This window comes from Rhinatrema bivittatum, chromosome 2 (genome assembly GCF_901001135.1).
Source record: "Rhinatrema bivittatum chromosome 2, aRhiBiv1.1, whole genome shotgun sequence".
Classification (NCBI taxonomy): Eukaryota; Metazoa; Chordata; class Amphibia; order Gymnophiona; family Rhinatrematidae; genus Rhinatrema; species Rhinatrema bivittatum.
In genome coordinates this window covers 756,646,544-756,673,902 of record NC_042616.1, presented here as the reverse complement: position 1 = coordinate 756,673,902, position 27,359 = coordinate 756,646,544, and the positions used below count along the sequence as shown (strand labels likewise).

The 27,359-nt window shown below is 42.9% G+C and overlaps 1 protein-coding gene across 1 annotated transcript in view; it reads right to left on the bottom strand.

Annotated features, from left to right (window-relative positions):
• Positions 1–27,359, bottom strand: part of COL14A1 (collagen type XIV alpha 1 chain) — a 521,812-nt gene that overhangs the window by 429,682 nt on the left and 64,771 nt on the right. Inside the window, 2 exon segments of the mRNA XM_029591954.1 lie at positions 19,304–19,381; positions 23,262–23,405. Of these exon segments, the coding sequence (XP_029447814.1) occupies positions 19,304–19,381; positions 23,262–23,405 (222 nt within the window).

The window sequence follows — 27,359 nt, the reverse complement described above, 5'->3', positions numbered from 1 at the left end:
CTGGCCTTTTTTTTTTGGTGCTTTGAGAATCAGCAAGTTGGTTCCTCCATCAAAAAAAGGCTTTAGGGCATATAGGATTATTGCAAGGAGATGTTTCATTGTTTGAAAGAAAAGCTTATTTGCATGATAGGCGTTCCAAGACTAATCAGCTGGGAAAAGGTAGTCTGTTACCATTGCGTCATGTGTCTGGTATGATGACATTCCCGGTGCCTTGTGCGTGGGCCTTCATAGCCTACAGATAGTCTGGAAGCTTGTTTCGGCTTCCCCTTGCACAAAAATTTCAGTTTGCACCAGCGCTAAGGAAATGTTTAACTGCTGCAGGATTTAACCTAGGGTTGTTTGGTACAAATTCATTTTGGATTGATGGGGTTTTCCTTGCAGGAATATTCTGCAGCAGCTATTAAGCATTTCAGGTGCTGACATTCTAACAGATTAAGAACTGTGAACATTAATTTGGTTTACTGGTTAATGATGGTTTTCTTGACTAATTTTGGTTTGTTTTTTTTTTTTGTTTCATTTAACATATGGATGTGTGGGCATCCCTACATTTCTTTGAGCTCACAAGAGAGCAGCCGAATCCTGGCTGGGTATTCATCTTGGCCACACAGCATGTGGAATCCAGGTGTGGTGGCTTGGAATCAGAGGCATGCTTTTGGATCACCTGCTTCCTACACTTTTGCAGGCAAAACACTTATTATGCTCCCAATTTCTTGTTAATTCATCTGGATGGTAATGATGTTTGCAACCAGGAAGGTATGGAATTTATTCACATGATGAAAACAGACTCTGGATTTGTTGCAGATGTCTTTATATTAGATTGATTTGATTGTATACCATAGCTAGAAGAGTGGAGAGGGATACCAGGGATGTTTAAGGTTGTGGATAAAAATATAGAAGGTTTAATTGGGAAATGTCAAAATTTGTGGGCTTACTTGGGGGTAATGTAGCACCTATGAGCTGATCATAGCTGACTATCCTGGTTTGTACCGGTCTGATGGAATTCATCAGTAGGACATTGAATTGTATCTTCCAGGACATTTTGGAATTGGGTGCTAGAGGTGACAGAGTTGCAGCTGGTGGGCGATGAACAAAGACAAATGTCACTGTTCTTGTTTTTGACAGGATTCATGGCCTTTAGCTCACCAAGTATCATCCTAAACGCAAGACCCATTTTATTCCTGAGCGGGCTCTGGGGGAATCAAGTTTCTGTCAGAGATACTGCCATGAAGTGTTGGGATTTTCTGGATCTTAGCCCTGCTTGGAAGGGGACTTGTGTATCTGTACAACCTAGTGTTACCATGAGTTGTGGATAGGCTAGAGGTGTTCTGCAGGGTACAGATTATCTCTGACTGGTCAGGAGGCCGGGTTCATCAGCAGAACTCGGGGAACTTTGATTGGCTTTTATGAACTCATTAATATTCAATTTATGTACTTTGTATTTACCTTCAAAATGTTGTAATACAGTTATGTTATGATAATAAAGCTGTAGCTCTATTTTGCCACTAGTTAAATTCTTCTATGTATATGTTTGGTAGGGATGTACAGGCAAAACATTTTTGGTTTGGTTTGTTTCTTTTGTTTTCAGTCTAGTTTATAGGCACATTTAATTTCTGGTGGGAGGGGAATTATTTGGGATTTTTTTTTTTATTTTTTTTCATTTCAGCAAATAGAGCATTACTTATATATGGTACAAACTATTTGTAATTAGCATACACTAATTACTGAAACTAAAAATCTGAAAATTTGGGGAATTTTTAAAGGCATTTCCAATTTATTTCAAATTTAATAAAACTAAAATGGTCTCATTCAGTTCAGATTGCAAATTCCTTACAAATGCACATCCCTAATGTTTGGGGTGCAGAGAAGAAGCTGCAAGGGCCTATGTTAAGGTTCTAAGTGCCCTTTCTCCAGTGTCTTGTGTAAGCATCACAAAATGCCTGGAAATGGAAGGATTTTGTACATATTACTGAGGTGACCATAGGATTTTATTTGTTTTTTCTGTATGGTAAATAATAATGGGGAACCTCCTAGTATAACCCTGCTAGTCATAACAAAGATTATCTTCAGCCAATGCAATATGGATTTTATTTTAATTTAACAATGTATGTAATTTTTTAATTTTTTTTCAGCATTCACAGATGATCAATTCATTGGGTCAGATTGGGGAGGGGAGGTAGAAGCAGAGAGATTTTTGGGGTTGGGCTGGGGAGGGGGGAGAAATAGTGCTTGGATAGGGCAGGGTGGGGAGGAGGAGAGTAGATTACTCGGGTTGGACTTCAGCGGGGAAGAGGAAAGAGGGCTAGGGTTGGACTGTGGGAGCAGGGGCTGTTGAGAGGGTGTTTAGGTCTGACTTGGAGGGGAGAAAGGAAAGGTGTCAGGGTCTGGCTAGGAAAGGGGGAAGGAGAGAGTGGGGGAAGGTGGGCATGCTGGGATTGAGCTGGATGGGAGAAGGAGACAGTGCTAGGGTCAGGATGGAGAGAGAAAATATCTTCCACTGAATTTTCAATGGATGACAGTTAGTATTTACCAAAACCCTCAACTACAATATATTTATAATGACGGGATAAGGGTTAACTATAATAGAAACCAGAAACTATGGTTTTCTATGCTTATGCCAAAAAGAAATCTAGTATGGAACATTTCCCCATACCTTCCGTATCCCTGAATAATATTCATAGTTCCCTGCTAAGGACAATGTGTTCCAGCACATTTCCAAATAATAAACAAAAACATCGTGGGTGTGTTTTGTTTGGAAAATTTTATTTAAAAAATTCAATCAAATAAAAATGCCATTAGATAAAATCAGTGAAGGCAGGCAGTCACAGCTACTGTCTCAGATAATTCTGCTTGCCCAGTATCCCACTAATAGAAATATACCCTTAAGGAACAGAAAACCCAACTACCCATAATATTAATAGAATGAATGAAAGCATAATTGAGTTTAGAAAGCATTTAGTTCTGATCTCTCCCTTTGGAGCTGACCTGCTGTTGGCCAGTTCTTAACACTATGGACCAGGAAGTGATGTCACTAGGAGATAGAGCGTTAGCTCTTGACGATTAAAGAGCCAGGACAGCTGAAGCAGGGCTCTGAGTAAGAAACGGAGAGTCCAGGTGAGAAACGCCAAGACCTGCTGGCATTGAAAGTGGAAAATAGTCCAGGAATCCACCTGGACTATTGCCCAGACATGAGGTCAGAGGGGCAAACCTTTGGCTCCTAAAGATCAGAGAGCTATGACAGCTGAAGCAGGGCTCTCGGAGGGAAATGGAGAGTCCAGGTGAGTAAACCTCAAGTCCCGCTGGCACAACTTTTTTTTTTTTTAATGCATTTAGCTTAAGCTTTTTCATTGGTAGCTCATGGCAAGTTACATTCAGGCACAATGAGCATTTCCTCTGTCCCCAGATGACTCAATATCTAAGTATGTACCTGAGGCTAAGGAGGAGGATAAAGTAACTTGCCCAAGGTCACAAGGAGCAGCAGTGGGATTTGAACCCTGCCCTCTCCTCCACTTCATGGCAACCAAAGCCGCAGCATTTAAAGCTGCTAAGAATTCAGCTCACCTCCTCCATAAGATCCTTAAGACACTGCCTTAAGACCTGCAAGACTTTCATCAGAGCGACTCAGGCTTTTATCCATTCAGATGACTGCCCAGTGCAGGTGTGAATGGACCATGAGTGAAAGGAGGAAATAATAGCCTGCGGCAACTGCTACTTTATCTCTTCAGCTTGCAGACTGAGTGGGGGCCACTAAAATAATTTGTGAAAATCTATTGGGCATTGCAACTCTTGGATGTAGGGTTGAGCTATTTGCACTTCCACAGCTTCTGAATATTGAGAAATACAAATTGCTGCCCATCTGATCAAGGAGTGTCCCATTCACCATCTTGAAGTGGGACAGGCTTCATTCAACCAGTTTACTACTGTTGCATTGGATTAGCCGAGGTCTACCTATTGCAACGCTTCACGGCTCATATGAAATCTCTAACCATTCGCAAGAAGAGAAAGTGCACAAACTGAGGCTTATGTACTAAGCTGTGCTAAATGTGGCCGACCTTCCAGATTTAGGGTTTTGTGCCCAGCAGGCTTGGAGGACGAGAGCCATTTATTTCCCCTTTGCCAGCTCGCTGCCCTCTTTTTGTGAGCTGGGCCTTAGTGCTTCCCACCTTGGCCTGCATGTGCCCGCGTTCAAAATGCGAAGCGCCGAGGAGCCGCGTGCAAGCCAGCAGAGGAAGGTAAGTGGCTCTCCTCCTGCCGGCCCATTGGGGAGAGGAGCAGGTGCCCACGGGAAACCACTAGAATGGGGTATTCGGCTAGGGGGGGGCGCTTATCAGTGACAGAGTTGGGTCTTGCTGCCCCTAGGCACTGTTGCTCTTGTTACCGCTTTCTCCTCCCCACCCCCAGAAGGTCAGACAACAGGGAGCAAAAGATGAAATGAAGAGACTCACAGTTTTCTGCAGCAAGAATTACAACATTCCAAAGCCCACTGACAGACATTTGCATCATTTCATTTACATTAGAAAAACGATTTTTCAAACTTGCTTCTGGTCTGAGGAATTTATTTTGATTTTATTGCAGGAGGGAAAGCGAGCTCAATACGGAAGAGAGAAGGAGCAGGTGAGAGGACCAGAGATGGGGAGAGGAGAGTGCGGATTTGGAAGAGGAGAACAGGGAATGGAGGGAGGAGAGAGAGTGAGAGGACTGGGGATGGGGAGATGGGGGATGATTAAGAGGTGGGGAGGACTGGGACTTTGGAATAGGGAGAAAGGAGGAATAAAGAGGAGGGAGTGGATCAGAGCAGGGAGAATCTGAGATTAGGGATTGGAGGGGAGATTCCAGGATTTGGAAGGAAGGGAGGATTCAGGATCTGGGAAATAAAATCCAAGACCAATGGAAGGAGGAGGATAGGGGAAGAGAGACGTATCTCTACCTCATGGTGGGTCTGCTCCCTCTTGCATCCCCTCTCTAACCTCCCACCAAATCTGACACACACACCTGACACCAGTCCTCTCTCCTTCACACACACATGCAAACACATTCCCCTTCCCTGTTCTCCTCTCTCACACACACACACGACACGTCCTCTCTCTCTCACACATGCAAACACATTCCCCTCCCTGTTCTCCTGTCTCTCTCACACACACACCTGACACCAATCCTCTCTCCTTCACACACATGCAAACACATTCCCCTTCCCTGTTCTCCTCTCTCTCACACACACATGACACGTCCTCTCTCTCTCACACATGCAAACACATTCCCCTCCCTGTTCTCCTCTCTCTCACACACACACCTGACACCAATCCTCTCTCCTTCACACACATGCAAACACATTCCTCTTTCCCTGTTCTCCTCTCTCACACTCACACACACACACAACTGACACCAATCCTCTCTCTCTCACACACATGCAAACACATTCCCCTTCCCTGTTCTCCTGTCTCTCTCACACACACACACCTGACACGAATCCTCTCTCCTTCACACACACATGCAAACACATTCCCCTTCACTGTTCTCCTCTCTCTGTCTCCCACACACACACACACCTGACACCAATCCTCTCTCCTTCACACACACATGCAAACACATTCCCCTTCCCTGTTCTCTCTCACACACACACACCTGACACCAATCCTCTCTCCTTCACACACACATGCAAACACATTCCCCTTCCCTGTTCTCCTCTCTCTCACACACACCTGACGCCAATCCTCTCTCCTTCACACACACATGCAAACACATTCCCCCTTCCCTGTTCTCCTCTCTCTCACACACAGACACCTGACCCCAGCCCTTCAACTCAGCTCCTCCTAACCTCCCTGAAGTTCTCTCTTTTTGCTCTGTCTCCTCTAAGATCACCCCCTAGCTTTCTGTTCCCTGCAGCTGAATGAGGAAGCTGAGGGCAGTTCTCTGCTGAAAGAGATACAGCACAGCTGACAAGCAACAAATCTTCAGTTAAGTCTGCTGCTGCCTCCAAATCTTTGCTGCCCTAGGCACAGGCCCAGTGTGACAACTGACAAATCGAGGCCTGAGTCTTGCACTGAAAGGGGTTCTGGTGAAGATAAGGGCAGAGGGGAAAGGACACACCCAGATATTATCTACATATTTCCCAGTGTTAAGATACTAATGCCTTACACCATCGTTCCCCATGGAGATAAATTTATTACAGCCTAGTTACCATACTAACTTTATTTATATATAGCACAGATTAGTACCTGCTAATCGGCTATTCATCCCTTTTTTACATTATTTAAATCTATAAATTTATAATATATTTATGTACAAAAACCTAGAACACTTTAATGCACCAGCACGTTTGCTCCATCGTCTGAATAATGCCCGAAGAAATACCAGAAAACTCATATTTTTATGAGGCCATCATTACAGACTGTACGGGTGAAACCAGAAAGGAGAAAAACAGCTAACAGTCAGGCCGATTCAATAAAGTCCGCGGGAGAGCGGACGAACGCCCGCTCTCCCTGCGCGCACCGGCCCCTCGCCGGAGCGCGAGATGCAGTATTCAAATTAGGTGGTGCGGTAGAAACGGGGAAAAGGAGGCGCTAGGGACACTAGCGCATCCCTAGCGCCTCCTTTTGACCCGGAGTGGCGGCTGTCAGCGGGTTTGACAGCCGACGCTCAATTTTGAGGGCAAAATTGAGCGTATGGTTTTCGGCCCGACAGCCGCCGGCCCAATTTCAATATTTTTTTCTTTTTCTTTTTTTACTTTTTACAACCTTCGGGACCTCCGACTTAATACCGCCATGATATTAAATCGGAGGGTGCACAGAAAAGCAGTTTTTACTGCTTTTCTGTGCACTTTCCCGGTGCCGGAAGAAATTAGCGCCTACCTTTGAGTCGGCGCTAATTTCTTAAAGTAAAATGTGCGGCTTGACTGCACAGTTTACTTTCTGTATCCCGCGCGCATACCTAATAGGGCCATCAACATGCATTTGCATGTCCAAGAGCAGGCTAACAGTGTGCTCCGTCGGAGTGCACTGTTAGCCTGCTCTTTTCTAATACTCAGGCCGATACAGGCCGATACAGTACAGTGCGTCAGAGCGCACTGTACTGTATCGGCCTGAGTATTAGAAAAGAGAAACAGCTTTAGAACTTATTTTCCTCATTTCTTAGATATGTTAAACATATTTTTTTTATTTAAGAAATATCTGAGGGTGAGGTTGGACTAATTACGCGGTGTTACATTCCTCAACGTAAAATAGTAACTGATTAACCACAATCATCTATTGTGGAACAGATTGTTCAAGCGTGTTTAAGATCTGGTTCGGGTATTTAAAAACTAAAGTGAGAAAACCGAGGGGTCGAGGCAACCACCATCAAGGAGTTGATTGCTCCAGCTTTAGGGAGAAAAAGCTGACAAACCAAAGAGACAGTGCAGGAGACAGGACGGGAGAGAGGAAGGCTCCAGCAGGCACAGGTTGTGGCGGGGACTTTTTTCCATGCCTCGGCAACATTAAAACTTGTCTTCAGCAGTAAACAACTCACAGCACACACAGCTTCCTTCAGTGGCATCAGAGAGGCAGCACACTGCGCCAGTCCTGAGAACAGGAGGCTGGAAGGAAGTAGTAGCAAGGTCTCCTTCAGTTTCTCCCTCATCCCTCACTCTCTTCCTCATATCTTACCTCTTTCCCACTCTTCTCTCCGTTTATCTCCTCCTCCGACTATTCCTTCTTTTCTTCACTCTCCATTGCACTACTTCTGCTACCTTGCTTGCCTCATCTTGCTGTCTCCTCCATCCTGCCGCAGCAAGCTTTTCCTTGCCCAAGTCCATAGCAGCATGTGATTAAAAAAAAAAAAAAAAAAATCAGTGCAGAGAGGGAGGACAGCCACCCAGAAACAATGAGCGAACACGTGGCGTGCAGGGTAAAATACTCTGGGAGAACTTTCAAAAACTCATCGAAGCTGTGAATTTGATATGAAAGAGGGCATCAGAACCACCTTGGGCCGTGGTTGAAGCAAACATTTTTGCCCCAAAAAATTGATCTGTCAGGTTGTGTTTCAGCTGAGCCCATAGTAGCTCTGATACCCCTTTCATATATTAAATTTTACATATCAAATTCAGACTGGAGCTCTTATGAGGTTTTGAAGGGACTAACAGACAGTGTGCAATCTTTCTCCTTGCTTCTTCCCCTTTCCTCCATATTACTTTTCCCCTGCTCCAGCATCTGTCTCTGGCCTTCCCTCCCCCTTCTTCCCCTGTATTTGTCTGCAAGCCTCTTTTTCCTTCTCTACCATTTGCCCCCTGCCGCTTCCTTACAGACTCCTTCCCAAGAAATGCCTTCAGAGGGGAGAGAGTTCCAGGCAACCACTCAGATTTTACACTGAGCGTCTTCCCCCTGTATCAGGTCCTAAGAAGGGCCAACATCCTCCCAACCTCCCAATCTGCTGGAGACCTATGCTGCTGGGAGCCCAACAACCCACATTTGCTGACCTGACTGCCCTGTAGGTTTTCTGTGAGCATGGCAGTAACTGCAAGCAGATTCAACTTTTGTGCAACTGGCACTTCCTTTCTGCCGATCTCGTGCATCATGAAATTAGCATATAGGAAGTGCCAGTCATGAGAGCTTGAACCGGCTTGCAGATGCTAAGATGCTGGTACAGACACTACAGAGCAGTCAGGTTAGCAGCTGAAGGATAATAGGATCTGCAGTTCCTTTCGCTGGCTTCCCAGAACTTGCCCTACACACCGCCTGTTGGGTGGGAGTTTCCCAATCTTGTGTGAGAGAGAAAGACTACTGCCCAATGCAGGAGACTTGGCAGGTCTGATCTGGAGTGGTGCTGTGCAATGACTGAGGCAGCAGCCTTCATAGAAACTTTCTGAAGGCTGCCATAGAGCACTATCTGAGGTCACCTCTTTGGAATGAGGCTGAACGTTATTTAAAACCGTGCACTGGTTTGAATTAAAAGGATCAGCTCTCTCACAAAGGGTCTGCTAAGTCAACCTCCATGGCTGCCAACGAAAAGGAGTTGCTTACTGCAGTGGTCTCAAGAAAAATGAGGGAGGTAACACAGAAGCATATTCCCTAGAGTCCTTCATGGACTCAACAACAATGGAACATTCCAAAATGGCACCAGTAGGAGTTGTAGGAAGAGGCAAGGTTTCTATGAAGTTCATCAAAAGAAAGAGCAAAGAAGACTTTTTGCTGGGATCCACTGAAAGGGAAACAGGAGTAGGAAAGGAGGTTAATAAAGTGGTGAAATATCAACTGGGGGCCACATCATGGAGAGACACAAGTCCATCTATATGTAGGGAATTTGGACTTGATGTCATTATTCCCCCATGAACAAATAACTTGGTTAGGGCCAAAGTTACAGTTTGCTAGGGAAGTCAACAGGAATGGTGGTCTTTTCTGAGCTGCTAAGTGTCTATGTCTAGGGAAGTATCAGATACTCTGCATTAGGCCTTTTAACACATGGTTGAACACAAGTGGAAATAGTTCCCAAAAGTAGAAAACTTATTGATTTACCTACAGTAGACATGGAAATAAAGATGAGCAGATTTAAGTGTGGCTCCTTCTTTGGTCAGCCACTAGATGGCCCCAGATCCCTGCTTAGAACCCTTGCATCTATGAGCCTTCCATCCCTTTCTGCTCCTCCTAACCTGCAGCCATTTTCATTTTCAGCCTGGTCATTTTGATTTAACTTCAGAGCAGTGAGGATGCAGTTTGCCTACTCCCTGGTGAGGCCTCCCAGCCTCATCATGAGCTTTATTTTTGACGAGGTTCCTTTATTTAGTTGCAGTCCGGACTCCCTTGAAGGGGCTGAAGAGACCTGTGAGCCCACTCTACGCTCTAGTTGAAGCAAGCACCGGCGACGGTACCTACAGCATGAGATTTTTGATGGTCAAGATGTGTCCTGATTTTTTTTCTACAAGAGACAGCTCCTTAAACCTTGCACCCTTTGAAGAAAGGACAAGGTCTAAAAACCTGTGAGCCCTAATCTACTCTCTAGATGGGGCAAGCACCAGTGATAGTGAAGCAGCAGTCACCGAGAGATTTTCCAGAAGGCAAGTATTTGTATATTATTTGTGGGGAGGTTTTTTGACCCTCCCCTCCTCGCAGGGTTCCAGGGCTGAGATAGCCAGGTTCCCATGTTTTAAAGACTTTTCCTGCAAGAGAAGTCACCAGTTCCAACATCAGAAAGGAGGACCAGGATCTTGGAGTTTCCCCAATAAGATCTCCACCCCATGGGACCAGGACAAGTTGGGCAATCATGAATCAACTCGACTCAGGTAGGAGTTTTCATTTTTGAGGGGACCCCCTCCAATAGGATTACTGTTTTCCCACTGGGGAAGCTTTGTGCACATTAAAATCAACATGGAAAACGTTACCCAGGTACCTGAGATAAAGGTCACCTACCCAGAAGAGACAAAAAAAAAAAGACCTTTGTACATCAGTCGGCTGAAAAAGTACCTTGATGAAAAAGGGACTTTAATTTAATTGTTAAAGAATCAGTAAACATTTAACACCTAGTACCTTGTGCTTCTTAGTTTGTACCAGCATCTAAAACCATACAGAAAGGATCACACCATCACCTGGGCCATAAGCGAGAGCTTCCCCCCACAAGAAAAGATCCACCCTTGGGACAGAGAGTCGTGTATGGGAGGAGTGCTGGCTGGATGCATGCCCTGAAGAGTAAAAATACGTTTTTGTGCCCTTGGGACTTACGCTCCCACAGTAAGGGTTATAAAAGGATACTCAGATGCAGTGAGGAGAGGAAAGAATAACATTTGCACATATTTATTTTTTTATTCATACCTCCCACCTTTGTCAGTTCAAGGCGATGTACAATACATAAAAGCACACAAAGTCATCACATAATGTAAATAGAAATACAGAGATAAAACCTAATCCTAAATAACAGGTAATCAACTAACTAGCAAAAAAAAAAAAAAAAATACAATTATGCCGAGCAGAAAATTTATCAAGCTGCAAAGGCAGTGAAAAACAACCATGCCTCATTTCTGGAAAATCAGATAATCAGAAATAAATCTCAGTCCTTTGAGCAGAGAGTTCCAAAATTTTGGAGCAATTGTTGAAAAAGATCTTTCCCAGGTCTCAACTGATTTGATCTCCCTAGCAGGTGGAAATTTTAAACACAGAAATTGTCTTGAATGCAACAATCTCCCAGGGATATGGACAAATTGCCAAGCAGATAAGACAGCTTTTTCTGATGAATAGCTTTATGAACTAGAACCAGAGTTTTAAACATTATTCTGCACTGAACAGGCAGCCAGAGAACATTCCACAGGATCAGAGTAATATGGGCTCTAGTTAGACTTAGACAACAAATGGGCTGCTGTATTTTGCAGCAGCTGCAATCTATACAACTGCTGCATTAGTGATCCAAAATACCAAACAATTACAACAATCAAGGGGACTAGCATGCTGGAGCTTTAAAAGAGGTTTGGACAAGTTCCAGGAGGAAACGTCCATAAAACATTATTAGCCAGCTAGACAAGAGAAAGTTATTGCTCTCCCTGGGAGTGAATAACAGGAAACAGATCTATTTTATGTAATCTGCTGAGTACTTGTGACCCAGAATAGCACTGCTGGAGATAGGATGCTTGGTCTGATAGACCATGATGTGACCCAGCATAGCATTTCCATCGATAAGCAGGCCGAATTAGCCATTACATGTGGGTGACATCATCCGGTGGCATCGAACGGACTTGTCTCTCCTAGATAATAGGGCTTTGAGCTCCACTCAGTATGTGCAGAAGTTTCCATGCGGGTGTTGCCCCATAAGCCTCCTCAGTCATTTTTTTGTCCTAGTACAAGCACAGATGAGTAGTCAGATAGCCAGATAAGTCACTTCACTGATCTAGCTATCTGAATAGCCAAATAAGTTGTGGGTGGGCAGCGGAAGATCAGGGTGGTGCTACTTAGCTGAATAACTTATCCAGCTAAATAGCAATATTCAGCATTAGGTGGACAACTTATCCTGGTAAGTTAGACCTGCTCAATAGTAAATAAGACATCTACCTAAGTAGTGCTTACCACAGGGATATTCAGCAGCATAGCTGTGCTGCTGAATATCCCAACTAAGGCCTGGATAGAAAACTAAGGCATGCGATAGAAAAAGGGATGTGTTTTATGGTAATAGGCAGTTTATCACAATTTGCGCTAACTATGCGAAGAGCTAAGTAACCGCAAATTGCGATAACTTTTTTGCACTTTGAGGTAAGTGCTAGAAGTGTGGTATTTCCTACATACAACCACTGGGGGGACCATGTGTACTATCTGAGAAGGAGAGGGAGAGGGAGACAGAGTGACACTAGCCATAATGCCCCAACACTAGATAGGTATTTATATCTCTCAATCTAGCTTGATGTTACCCAGATAGAGAGTCCATCAAGCTAGGTTGAGAGAACATTGCACGTCTCATCTTTGAGTGAGTTTCCTCACTCCGAGCATCATCAAATCTTCAGAAGAGAGCACTGTTCTGTTTGTACGTCTCACTTTGAATGTCAAAGTGGCTACTAACCCCTACACTAATACCTAAACCTCACCTCAAGTTACCAGGTGGGCCTCCCATAGAGATCATTTGAGAATATGTTTAACAGCACAGTCCCAGTACCAATCATTGAGGTATTCCACTAAAGATCCTTCTCCTTTTGGAAAATTGACCATTTAGTCTTACCCTCTGGTTCCTATCTTTTAACCAGTCCACAATAGGATACTGCCTCCTATCCCTTGACTTTTTAATTTCCTGGGTAGTCTCTCATGTGGGGACTTTGTAAAAGCCTTCTGGAAATCCAAATACACTATATCAACTGGCTCACTTCTATCTAGGCAAGATTTCCTTTGTAAAACCATGTTGACTCTTCCCCATTAAGCCATGTCTCTTTATATGGCCAGTAATTTTGTTTTTAAAAATAGCTTCTACCATTCTATCTAGCACCAATGTCAGGCTCACAGGCCTATAGTTTCCCATATTACCCCCGGAGCCAATTTTACAAATTGGTGTCACATTGGCCACCCTCCATTCTTCAGATATTGTCATCATTTTAAATGGTAGGTTATAGATTACTAGTAACTCTGGTATGAATGCCATTTGGCAAGCTCCTTTTCAAATTCTCTTGACCTGACTTATTACAGTTTTAAATCTAACTTGCCAGTATTTATGCTCTTGCCTATTTTCTTCAGTTGGGTTTGCTTTTCATTTTTGAAAGATGCTCTTTTAACTTTAACTGTCCCTTTCACTATTAAACCGTGCTGGTAGTCATGTGGTCTTCCTTCAACATTTTTTTTATAAATGGAATACATTTTTTCTGGACTTCCAAGATGGTATTTTTAAACACTGTCCACATTTGATGCACAATTCTCATCTTTGTAACTGCTCCTTTTAGTTATTTTTTTTAACTAATTTCAATATTCTATCATAGTCTTCCTTTGAAAAGTTGTATGCTACTGCAATAGTTTTATTTAATGTCCTCCCTTCAGTGATTATATTTATTTAAACGGTTTTATATACCGACAACCGTTTGCACATCGTGTCGGTTTTCAGGTAACTTACAACCAATGTATATATATAGGCATTGCCTTTACAGAGAACAGCAAACAATAGAATGCAGTAACAGAGCAAAAACTAGCTAAATTAGAAAGGAGGGATTCAACTAGGAGTGACAAAGGTGGGGGCAGGGAGGGAGTAAAACAATGACACAAGGGGAAGGATATGTACAGAGTTTAGCGAAACATTCGTTATATACAAGGTTATGTACAAGGTTATATAACCCTGTATATAACACTCGTTATATACGAGGTTATATACAAGTTTATATAACGTTCGTTATATACAAGGTTAAGTGAAGCATTTGTATTTATTGCTTCTTTATTTATTATATCTAATTTATTTATTTATTAATAAAAATTTATTTATTATATCTAATTTGTTTGTATTATGATCACAACCATTGGCTTCCATCACATTAACCCCGTGCCCCAGGTTATGCATTCCAGGTTATGCACCAGGTTATTCCACTCTCATTGGTCCTAGGACAGATGCTCCATGAAGCAGCCATTTACAACATCTAAAAACGTAATCTCTCTAGCATGCCCCAATGAGACATTTACCTAATCACTACTGGGGTAATTGAAATCTCCCATTATTATTTGTTTGTTTTTATTATGTTCTGATGATACCACTTGTTCTGAGAAAGCAGGAAAGTGGCACGATATTTAGGAAGCAGCTCAAAGCCCATCTGTTCAGACAAGCCTTTCATTAAGAAGAAATGAAATGTAATATCTTTATCATAACCAGTGCTTGCTCTGAATCCATATAGTTTAAAAGTATAGCAATCTTTTTCACTGAAACTCTAAATTTGTTTTAACAAATGTTCTATTTTATGATTGTTTTATTATGTAAGCCACTTAGGACACAGGATAGTGCAGCATATACAGTATGTTTGTTTTGATTTGTTGATTCATTCATATGTTTCTTTTTAGTTTGTATGATTTTTGGATTGTATTTTTGTTGTATATTGTATATTTGCCCCAAGGCCTGGTTGGAGAGGTGGTTTTATAAAAGGAAATAGATAATAATAATTATTATTATTATTGTTAAAAATTGTGTTGTGTTAAACTTATTTGCTTTTCTAATTTCAGCTAGTATTTCAGTGTTTGGTTCTTCATCTTGGCTGGGTAGACAGTAGTATACACACGTTGCTATATTCTTACCCATCACATACAAAATTTCTATCCATAAGAATTCCATGGTTCGTTTTGTTTCCTGTAGGACTTTTATCATGCTTGACTCCAAGCCATCCTTTTTATATAGTGCCACCCTTCCATCAATTTGATCTACCCTGTCACATCGATATAATGTAAACCATTGATTATCCTCCTTCCACTACATCTTTAAAATGTATATGAGGTCAATACTGAAGTTAACTTGAGAAGCCCCAAGTTAACTTCAGTATTGGCTGCATTTTAACAGTGTAAGTCATTACCTGATTAAAATGTAATCGAAAAAAGAAAGAGGGCTGTGAGGGAGCCTTCCGAGGAGGTGGTTTAAGTTTATCTGCATAGCACTGAATATCTGTGCTAGCTGGAGAAAGTTATCTAGCTTACTCTCTGGTTGGAAAATTTTCTGTCCCAAGGTTTATTTATTTATTGAAACGTATTACTTGCTAATATACTGCAAAAGCTCAGAGGGCGTTGCAGCACAAATAGCTGGATAACATAACAAAAGTCTAGCGGCCTAGCCGTTGTTAATCTCCCCGCCCAGCCCCCAATGTGATTTAAAAAATGACAGTGAAGGGACCAGTTAATGCCCAAGTGCAGTGAATAAAGAAATACTACATGACATGTTGGTAGCTGCAGAGCTCTTCAGCTGTTTGTTTTTGGAAGTGGGCCAAAGCACTCTGAGCCCAAAGGGGAAACACCTGAAGTAGCAATGATCCTTTGCCAAACAGAATATGAGGTTGCCTCAGAAACAATGGCAAGAGTTAAAAATAATTTTTGATCCCTAAGGATCATTATGTCTCCCAGATCTTAACATGCTTTCTTCTCTACACCTTTCTTTATTGCAAGACCTAATAAAGTATTTTATGACTCAGGCAGAAGTTTATTATTTATATTTAACTTCAAATGATCTTAAGTAGACAACACTCTTTTTAGTCGAGTTATATGTCAAGAAAGATCTGGGGTACTCTCCTCTGACTTGCAAAAAGCCTAGAAATGGTGCACAGACACCAAGGTAAACAAATAATGCAATCTGTAAACTGCATCCTACAGAGTACACAGTCCAAGAGAAAACACAAGGCTGAAGCAGTGAAAAAATCATAATCATCATCTAGTATTGACCTCGTACTGGCGTGTATGCTAAACCCAAGACCAGAACGTTAATCACGCCAGGAAAAAAACCCCAAACACACTGCACCAAAGATAAAATAGCAAATCAAGCCACTTCCATGCCTTCCACTCGTATGAGTTTCAACGAGGCTGACTGATTCAAAAGCAATCTCAAGTGCTTGTTTCAGACATCTCCCTAGGAGATCCATAATATTAAAATTCAGGCCATCTACTGCCACCCAAACTAAATGAAGAGGAGCAACGAATGCCCAAATATAATTATCAGGTATCGGTGGACATCAATCCACACCTTTGGTGTCCGCTTTCACATGTGAGTCAGCCTCTCACGTGGATGGAACGGTAGTAGGTGGATGTTGTTTCATGGCACAGAGGATCGTTCCTCCCTAATATCCATATAAATATGCAGAGAACCTTTTTTTTTACCATCTCACAATATTTTTCAGTATTGTAGACCGTTTCTCTTTAGGGACAGCATATCATTCAACCTTTCTTCATTCTGAGGCCTTTGTACTAAACTGCTCTTTTCTTTTCAGCACGCTTAATGTGAAAGCTAGAAATAGTGTTCAGGACCCTGTGGGAGAATGAGGGTGGATGCTGAAACAGCCAAACTCCATCATCACTGAAACAGTTCAAGGAGGTTTATTCTGGCACATAAACCAATAGTCTCTTTAACACAAAAGTAAAGCTTTCAACAGTAGTAAAAACAGAAACCAAAATAGTTTCTCATCAGCATTTAGAAAACACTCAATAAAAGAAACTAACAAGTCAGGTCAGTATTTCACCAGAGGCTTGGCTTTTATGCTGTCTAAGACAGAGGTCTTGAATTTGTTCAGAAATGATTTATTATTAGTATTATTTGGATCTATTGCTTGCCTTTTTGAATAAGAAATTCCCCCAAGGCAAATGGCAGCTTAACTCCAAATCTAACAGGAGGGCTCCAAACAGCGAATCTGTAATTGTGGTTATTCTCTGCCTGTTTCACCCCACTAACAAGGTTGTGCTAAAAATAATGCAAATGCTTTAGATTTAGCCTGGCTTCATATGCTAAATAGGTAAATGCCATGGTAATTAGCTCATTACCCACCATCACCACGGTATTTATCAATTTATGGCAAATTTAACATTGTGTTAGGAGTGAACCAGGGCCTAGGCAACAATAGTAAACTGGTATAGCTGAATCCAAGGAGAGGGTTAGGGCTCCAGAACCAGTCACAAAGTTCTGGAAGGCATGAGAGAATTGGAATTGGCAGGAGCCAAAGTGCAGAGTCCCAGGAGCAACAGAGCTGCTGTGCTAGCAAGACACCCCAGCCTCAGCAGGCCTTAAATATCCATGTCCATCTCCAGAACTACTTGTCTTTTTGGCAGGGGGGGGGGGTGGTGGAGGAGTGTTGGTGTTCTTTGCTTAATGGTCAACTTGCTGCTGAGGATTCTGCTTCCCTTGGGGTAGAGTGGCTATCTGCCCGAGTGCCTCCAGAGCCACCGATTCTAGTCCTGGTGTTCTTAACTGTATTGCCTTGGTAAATTCACCACATCTTCTAGGGCTGTAGTTAACTGACAGTACACCAAAATGAGCACACTATCAGCTAACTATGGAGGGGGGGGGGGTGGAAGAGGTAATACTTTGCACCTGCCTTTTCCTACATTTCCCCCAAAACTGTCCCAAGTCCACTAAAAAAATCTCTTCCTGCCCTTGAACTCCAATCAAGTCCCCCTCCTGCCACTAGGCTCAATCCACAAATTAAATTCCTCGATTCACCCCTGATCCTGTGTCAAATCCTGTCTCCCATCCCCAATCCACACTAAAGACAACCCTTCCACCACCAATTCACCAATCTGTCATAGAGAAGATCCTTTTCCACACCTCTCCTGGATCCATTTTCACCAGGGAACCCCCTGAGCCCTTCTTCCTCACCAGCAAGAGGATCCTCTCTTAGGTACTTCTGGCTCTAAAGCTTCTCCAATGATGCCGGCTAACAGTCCTGCACACGATGGCCCGCACACAGGTCTTAGAGCATAGTACCACTGATGCAGCGCTGGAGCCGGCAGGAGTTAAAAGTGAATCCTCCTGCTGGTGGGGGTGATGAGGAGATCAAGAGGTGGCCTAGTGCAATGGAGTAAATATTCCTCGGGAAAGGAAGAAGGGAGATGACAGGGGAAATGTGGGCAGGACTCACATAAAATGATTGACCCTCTGAGGGAGAAGTCCCAGGTGAGGAAAGTCAGGGACCCCCCAGCAAATAGGTTTAATTGAAGAGTGGCTGTGCCAGCCCAGGGGAGAAGAAGGGAGCTAACAGCAGCCCGGAGGAGAGCTGCAAACTCCCCAAGAGACTGGAAAATTATGAGCGTCCCAAGATTTCACATAATGGATTACAAACTTCATAGTTAGCGAGCTGTGCTAGAGAAGCTGAGGCGAGTAGCCAGAGGCAAAAGAGCTCCACTAGCTGTACGTGACTCTGTTTGGGCTATGAGCGGTGAAATGGCAGCCAGAGCTGAATAGTGCAGACTGTGCTGCTAGCAGAGCCCATTAAAGAGGTGAGCTTGCAGTTGGTGAGAGCAGTTAAGCTGAACTCTGAAAGCTGTCTGGACTTTATAGGGGCAGCAGTGGCCGAGGGCTAAAGGTGTGTCTTCTGGGAATCCTTACAGAATGTGTTCAGAGGTAAAGATGAGAGTAAGGATCTTGGTCTAAATGAGCATGCTTTTGGATAAGAGGTTTTGGGCTTCAGGACAAACTCAAAGGCACGGGCCTACCTGAGAAAACCTTGAGTCTTCAAGGAGTTTATAGAAGAGGCAAGAGGAGATAGGATTCAGTTCAAGGTGTTTAAGCCAGAGACTTGATCACACCGAGTTATGCCTCAATAGGGAGTCTGAATACAGGTCTGAAACAGGGCCAGCTCCACAGCAAGGAAGAAAACTGAGTCCTGCAGAGTGGAACTGGCAGGGAAAGTCAAGCCTGTGTTTGAGGATCATCAAGTGAGGACAATACTTTGCTACACCCAGAAGGGATGCAGAGGAGGCATGGCATGGAAGGGGATCTTGACTTTAGTTGATCAGGGTGTTAGAGTGTAAAGATTGACTTCGGTGTGGATCACAGGCGGAAACAGGTACATTATTGGAGATCAGGTCAGGTGAAGTCTTGATTGGAGATTACAAGACACCCGGAGAAACAGGTAAAGGCTTTCTTTTCAAGCTGCACAGGGCATGAAATCATCCCTTTCACAGAAACTTAAACCACATTGTGTGTCATATCTACTTTTGTATATCTAAAATAAAACACAAATGCAAAACGGAATTATACTAACCCATAATGCTATCAGGATTTACTGACATAACCAATAACAGTATGGCAAATATGAATCAGGTGAAAAATCGGATGGTATGACGCCATCACCTCAACATGGATAAAGACAAGAAATCAGTAAGAGAAACGCTATGGGATCCAGAATTCCAACAAGAAATATATTAAGAGATCTGACCTTCTGGAAGTGAATTTCTCCCATATGCATTTTCTGTATCATTGATCTTGGCTTTCTTTTTGTGTGCTTTATCCTTAACTGAAAAAAAAAGAAAGAAAGAAAAACATCAGAATCTTGTCAACAATGGTGAAACCCCTCACTTAAGGCAAAGATTCTCAAACTATCTTTGGATTAGCAACGTGTGTTATTGACAGAAAAATGGTTGCTGCTCTGCCATATGAATATATTCATTAAAGTTTCCCTTTGAAAATACAGCACTGGGACCACCATGGTGGCTGTGTACTACCATGTAGAGGATCCCGGTTAAATCCCTGGCTGATGTCTTCCGCTCCTCAGGTAGGCCAGGACCGGGGATTGCTGCACCGTCCCCGGGGGCGAGAGCATCATGTTCAGTGCTGAAGGGTGACACCTGGTGGCTGGATTCAGGGCCCATGATTTCAAGGATCCAGAAGGAGCCCTCGTTCATGACCTCAGGCCATTCACTGCAATGGCTGGACTAAAGGCAAGTTGGAAGGGAATATAAAAAAATAAGGAGGGGGAGGGGGGATCCCAGTTACTTGCAAACGAAGGCTCATGATTGCAACTGAGCTGGAGGTACAAAGGAGTAGGAGGAAACCACTGGGTCAAAAAAAAAATGCAATGCAGGATTGACTGGGACCACCAGCTACTTTTGAGCTTACATTGCTTTCCTCTTGCTTTATAGCAGGTACAAAGAAGGTGTGGGGAAGTAGGCATGCGGCTTTCAAAATCCAATACCCATGAGTGCTTTCCTGTTCCACCCTAACCAGGTGCATAGAAATGTGCGGTCTGTATCACAGTTCAGCCCTCACATGGGTGGGAGGAGCAATTTTACAAACAATCTCATTTAGCTGCGTTAATCCATTTCAACAAGACAACATCTGTTGAGCGTTGTCCACTGTAAGGCAATTTTCAAAGCCAAGTGATTTAACCAAGTTAACTAGCCTGTCTCAGAATTGCCCTCCTCAATCCAACCAAAATGCATTTAATGTACTACTTGATTTCTTTCCCGCCTTTTACTGGGAAAGAGGCACTCTGCAGTGGGAATGGGGGGGGGGTTTGTATATTTGTAAGACCGTACAATAAAATGGCACCAGCCAGCCCTGAGAACAGTGCTATTTTGATGTCACTATGGCGCCCTTCTCGGAGCTGGCCAGCAACGTCTTATAGTCAAATGTTTATTATTGAAGAGTAAAAATCACAATAGTAACATGGATCCAGTGATTGGGACTCTTCATACACCATATCAATGAAAATACATTTCAACGGATTAACACCGCAAAACAACTATTTGTGTAAGTATGATAAACAGCAGGTACTTTACTCTAAATAATGTACTATCAACAAGATATGAACAAAATAACAAAGATCATCTTAAGTCTTTGAAAATTTGGTTCCTTGATCTGTGGGGCAAAGAGTCTATATATACAGACCAAATACGCAATTATTCAGCCTTCCGTCTGGGAGCCAGCACCATTTTTAATGGGGTAGGAAGTGAGTGGTATCCCTCCTGCCCCTTTCACTAATAGAAGGGCTAAATGGGGGCAGGGGCAGTCCTCAGTCCCTTTTTCAGGAGGGGAGGAGGAACCAGAGGGGCCCCAGGACCCAGAAACTTTGGGGGGGGGGCAGAAGGGATGGGGGAGGTCCTGTGTTTTTAGGGGCCCACAGGTTAGCTCTGGGGAAATCCCTGGGAAACCTCAGGGAGGCCCCGAGAAAGTCTTGGGGTAACCTCAGGTCAGTCTCAGACTGGGTCCCGGGTAACCCTCGGGTTGGACCCAGGAAGCACTGAACCAGTAGCAGAGAGGAATTTTGCCAGCTTTCTTTCCACAATGAAACAAAAGGAAAAGCAACAAAATGTAGTTTGTTTTCTTTCATTCCAATTTGAAATTGTAATGAAACAAAATAGGAAGTGTTGTTGAAGTTTACTATTTCATTTCAAATTAATGCACATCCCTCCGTCTTTATTAAAGCCAATGTCTGGTTATTCTATGGTCATTCTTGCTTAAGAAGCATGTCTTTTTTTGAATAGCTAGCCCATTTTCCTCCACTACTTTCTCAAAAAGCTTCGACAAAAATTGGGCAGGAATTCTCACAGCAAGAAATGTCAAGCTGAGGTTTCTTCAATAAAGGAGTAACCATCGATGGCTTAAACATCTTTGGAAAACAACCATTTTGCATACAGACATTAACAATATCTAGTAACCATTCCAACCCTCTACCTCCTAAGGGAGACATGGATCCTACAAATTTCCTGATGAAGCATACTCTTAAGCAGATATTTTATCCCACTCACTATAACTACAGAGAAAGCTTCAAACTGTTCATGAACCATATTCCTAGCAGGGACTCCCAAATCAATTTGGCTATTACCTGATTTACTTTCCAATTTATCACCTTGTCATGATAAAAAATTACAAAATCCACACATGAAGGCATCCATAACGGGAGCTCTTCTTTCACCCCCAAGAATCGGTCCATTACACAAAAAGCTCTCTAGAGACAGTATCAACTGACTTTATTCAACTAGAGAAGGCTTCCTTTTTCCTTAAAGCTACCAACCTTCTATATATATTAGTTGATCTTCTCCAATTGAAGAATGTTTTCAATATCGTCCACCTTCTTTCCAGTGGTCTGACAGTACTGCGTTCCTTAAGCAGGCTCTCATCAAACCATTTAACAGATTGAATACGCAACTTAATCCTTTTTTTTTTTTTTTGGAGCTCTCTCATTCAATTCAACACAGCTGGAATCCTATTTTTCTATTCAATCAACTGCTCTTCCAAGGTACCCTCCCCTTCTATTTAACACATGCTCCTTCAGATGAGAACTAACCACTACTCCATCCACTTTCCTCCTACTCTAATATGCCCTAGTCTGCCCCTTCACCTCTCCCCCCTTTCCTCCCCAGTAAAGGAGAAGAAACCTGCTTTATGGTCTGAATAAGGAACTAAATCTATACCTTCCCACTGCAGATTAAGTGCATAAAAAAGTTGGTTTGACTCTATATCTAGGTCTAACACATGGCCAGCTTTGTGGGTGGAACGAGGGACAATCTGAATAAGGCCAAATCAGCCTAATAGCTTCTTAAACGTTTGTGCCCTCGGACCACCCAGAGACTACAAGTGAATATTAAAATCCCCACCAATTAACAAAGAGGACATTTGCAAACTCACATCCAGTATCAGCTCATGATGTTCTAACATAATTGAAAGCAGGGGGACAATAAATCACCAAAATACCAGCTGAGACCTCCAAATGCAACCTGAACAAGAGGATCTTGCACTCTGATTCCCCCCCACACAAGATAACCGTGTCACTACTCAACATCCCTAAACATACAACCCTCCCTACCCCCTTCCTTCCCTCCCTATCCAAATGTAAGAAAGAATATCCTCTGGGGCACATTTGAGTAACAGCAATCTTGCGAGTCTCTGTTAACCATGTCTGAGAGAAAAATAGGAAATCCAATTTACGCTGTTGCACAGAATCATGTAAATACACAGATTTTTGGCCTACAGAACGTGCATTCAGTAGAAATTTCAATAAACACTTCAAATGCGGTTTCCTTCTCAAAAGATTATAACTTTTCCCAGATATTCAGAAGCAGGACTGGAAGCATAAACTCCCCAGGGTTTCTGCTTCCAGCACTTCTCAGCTTCCCTTTCTTGTTTCACCAGGTTCCCAGAGCATGATCAAACTTTCATGCCATTGCCCCCGACTGCTCCAAGGCACCTTTAGTCAATGTTGCATAGGAAAAAAAAAATCAATTCTATTAGCTGCATTTTCTCTCAGTTCTGAATTTTTAAAAACCTTTTAACCATCTCTTAGAAATAATTCTCTTGGTAATGATCCCACCTGAGGTGGCACCAGCGTGAGACTGGGGAAGGAGCTAGAGAGAGATGAGAGGAAGAGAGAGGAGAGGGACTCTTGGGCTACTTACTTTTAAATTGACCTTCAGCTGGCCTGCTCTCTCCGTCGTCAGTATATGCGATGATGTGAACAGTGTAGCTTTGCTCTGGGATGAGACCTTGAATAATTGCTCTGGTGGCACTGTTTTGAAGGACTAATTGGTTGGTTTTTCCACCTGAAATTTAAAAAAAGGAATATACATTGACCCTGAAGCATAATAGTATGGCGATAATAATTGCACTAGCAATTACGACTATATTTATAGCCTTTGTAAATATATCAAAAGGTGCTTTTTTTTTAAACTCACTCTCCTCATTAGAGCCGGATTTATCAACAGTTGCTTTCCATTTTGGCAGACAATTAGAGAAGAGCTTAGAAAAATGAAATTACTTCACTAGATAATACCTGACCTAAGAAAACAGTTCAAGCGATAATGCCACTTGCAAAATCAGCTTCTCTCTTTGACAGACCTTCTTAGTACCTGATTCACTAAGGGTTTTTTTCCATAGACACAAACAGGGTCATTCATCAAATCGTGTTAGGGCGTCATCATACAATAAAAAGGATTAAATGCGCGATAAATGCACAATCTTTATCCCATCGTACATTTGTATGCAAATATTATAATGAGTATACAAAAGCTAGCTTTTTATGCAAATGAGGGGCTCTTACCCCGTGTCACGAAAATTTAATGCTCATTAACGCGGGATTATAACACCACCTTTTTTTGGAATGGTAGAAGGGAAAAAAAAAGATTTTATCGCAGGATAGCTGCCGTAATCGCAGGTCGCGGCTATTACCATGAGCGATAAAACAAGGGCTTTTCTCTCACACATCTACACAGCCCTGCTAGGCCAAAAGAATTACCTTTTCTTACCTGCCCTGTCTTCCTAAATCTTCTATTTTAGGGGGAAGTATACTATTTGTGGGATACTGGTGCTTCAATGGCCCACTTGCATGATGGAAGCGGGATTTGCACACACATGTGCGCATATATTTCAAATAGGACACGCAAGTACACGCTTTTCAGCCTGATACCATGCGTGCATATAGGCGACTATGTTATAATGGGTGCTGCCATTGTATTACATAGGCACGAATTTGAGAGCATGTATCAGATAGGCTGTAAACGTGTACATGTGAGCTCTATTTGAAATGTACGCACACATATGCATGCAAATCCTGCTTCCATCACGTAAGTGAGGGATGTTAAGGATGGGATAGGGGGTCATGTGGATTTGTTCTGGGCTGCAAAGGGGAAGTTGAGAGGAAAGAAGGTGGTGAAAATGGCAAATGTTTGATTGCTTTTCTGATTTGCCTTTGGAGTGCATAAGAGACACTGTACTCTGAAGGTTTGTCTATTTGGTAACTTTGGTTAATAAAAAGTTTTACACTAAAAGGGACTTGTGCCGACGCCATTATCTGTTTCACCAGTTTGTTCCCAGTTTGTCCAGGCTAGGGATAAGATTGCCAAATCCCTCTAGTTCATCCTTTCCCCCTGTAATAGCCCATTGACTAGCCTAGAATTTTTCTTTTATGACTTACATGCCACGCATGGCAGTAGTACATTTAAGAGGCAGGGGTTCCTGGCGCACACCTGTGTACCCAAGAATGTACGCGCACATCTATTGGCCTCCCCCACTCGCCTATGCCCCACCCATTTTTCAATACTTTTCACATGTACACATAGTGGGAGATACGCGCATACTGCTTTGAAAACCCGTTCTGTGCGTACCAGTCCAACTTGTGCGCATTTCTCCCGGTTTGGACGCGAAACACGCTAATGTGTCGCATACCACAATACTACATCCCGCAATTCAAAAAATTATCGCAGGTTACAATTTTTACCCACATGATGCGGAATGTCAAAAATTTGCCTAGCCACACCCCTTTTTTTAGCATGCCCGCTAACGCGCCATATTCCCGCGATAAATATAGCAATTTGATGAACCTAGGTCAAAATGGGAGAAAAGCCTTAATGAATCTGGCCCAGAGTTTGCTCAGTCTTTACGTACTCTTTATTATCTTTTTCTCTAAACTTAGGAAAAAGATAATACATCCCTATGCTCCTCTCATCTCCCCAGTCTATCCTCTCATATCTCCTCCGCCCTTTCTGCATCCAACAGCTGATCCTATCTCATTCCAAGCTCTTCTTATAATGCCCCAGCTGATCCTGTCATCCCCACAACCAGTTTCCTCCTCACGCTCATCCCCCATCCCATCTCTCACCTCCTGGCTTCCAATCTTCTCCCCCAAACCTTCTCTCAATTCTTACAGCTGATCTCCTCTCACTTCTTGGCTCTCCTCTCTTACATCCCCTAATTGATCTTCTGTCAATCCCTCTCTCTTACCCTCCATAATCAATCTCTCTCCAGCTGACCCCCCCTTCTGAAGCCCCCTGATCCAATCCTCAACCCTGCACTTGTTCCCTACCTTCAAACAGCTAACTCCTACTGCTAATGCTGCTGCAGCTAACACTTGAAATGCATTGCCATTTGAGGCGCTTGTGACCCCAGGTCACAACCTAAAGGAAAGAGGAGAGGTCTAGTGTCTAAAGCATTTGACTATAATTTTAGAGAAGCTCAGACACTGACTCTAAGGAGCAAATGGATCCAAGGTTTTGCTTCGGTGCAAAAACTCCTCTAATTCTGCCCCACTAGTTCTCCCATTAAATGCAGAGAGAGATTTCCACTGCTACATGTGTAGCAACATTTGTACCATAGTAAATAGTTTGATAGACCTGCCTCATCACATAAAATAATAAATCTTTGAAAGTGATAAACCCATAATAACTTTTATTATGGGTATAGTAGATTGATCCTAAGCTCAGTCACTTTGCTTATTTTCATGTGCTCAAGGATAACAAAGGAAAGATAAAGCAGATTCTATTCCATTATGTGTTTCCTAATGCAGGAAAGATACAATTTCATTGAGTAAAACTATATATGATCCTAGGGCAAAAAAATACTCTCAGCAAGTTTAGTCTTGGAAAGTTAATTTTAAGATCACACACACACACACATAGATATAGAAATAGATATATCAATAACTCTGTTCGTCAATTCTAAACTGGAAAAGAAGCGTTCAAGGAGGTTTTCAAACTTTACTTATAATTTAAGGTTTCAGACTTCAAAGGTGCATGAAAGTTGCCGGGGTAAACATGGATAGAGCTTCGGAAAAGCACCGGAGGGATTCTCCTACTCTGTGTACCCTCCCTCATCTGACACATACACTGTATCAACACAAAGGAAAGCAACACCTAGAAAAGAAAAGATTAGAAAGCAACTGATTTTCTGTACCTCATCAGAAATCTGCAGACCGTGATTCCTTTACTACAAAATGCGATGTTCGGTATCAACTTTTTAATTTGAATTTGCATTGTCTGCTTCTGGAGTTCTGGTAATGGGCAGTGGTCACATCAATCGCTGACATTCAAAGGGACCGACAGCAAGTTGGATTTGGATTTCAGACTCAATTACTTTTCAAAACCCAAGCTTAAGGCGAGCTATGATCAGGGACGGTAGTTCCCTGCCCCAAAGGGTTTACAATCTAAGGGGTCGATTTCCTAAGCCACAGCTCATTTTCCCAGCCGATAAAATACTGCCAGGAAAAATAGTGCAGTGAAGTGCCCCATGCAACCGCAGCCCCACTGCCCCGGGCTGCCATCTTTCAAAGGGCTCCAGTGCCCGCATACTGAACCTCACTCCCCCCCGACAGAGTAAAAAGCCATGGTGGGTTTATTGACACCCTCTGTCCCGCACCACGCTGCGGTCTCTTAAGGCAGCCAAAGTTAAAAAAGTAAAAACAAATACATTTTCAGTTCCCCAGCTTGGCCCGGCCCCCCCCCCCCCCCTCACCCCCATTTCCAAAGACCACCCCCTTTGAGTAGGTAAAAGTTACCCCCTAACCCATTCAACAACATCCCCATCCCCGCAAAGCCCTTCCCAAAACTTATTACTAGTCCCTAGTGATCCAGTGAGCCCAGAGCACCCATAGAGCTCTGAGCCCAGCAGCATCATTTTAAAAATGGTGCCGGTCGGCCACATAAACACTTTTGCCCCATCCCTCTAGTGGAGGGTGGGTGGAAATTATGCAGTCAGCTGGGGTCCTTTAAGACAGATCCTGGGAG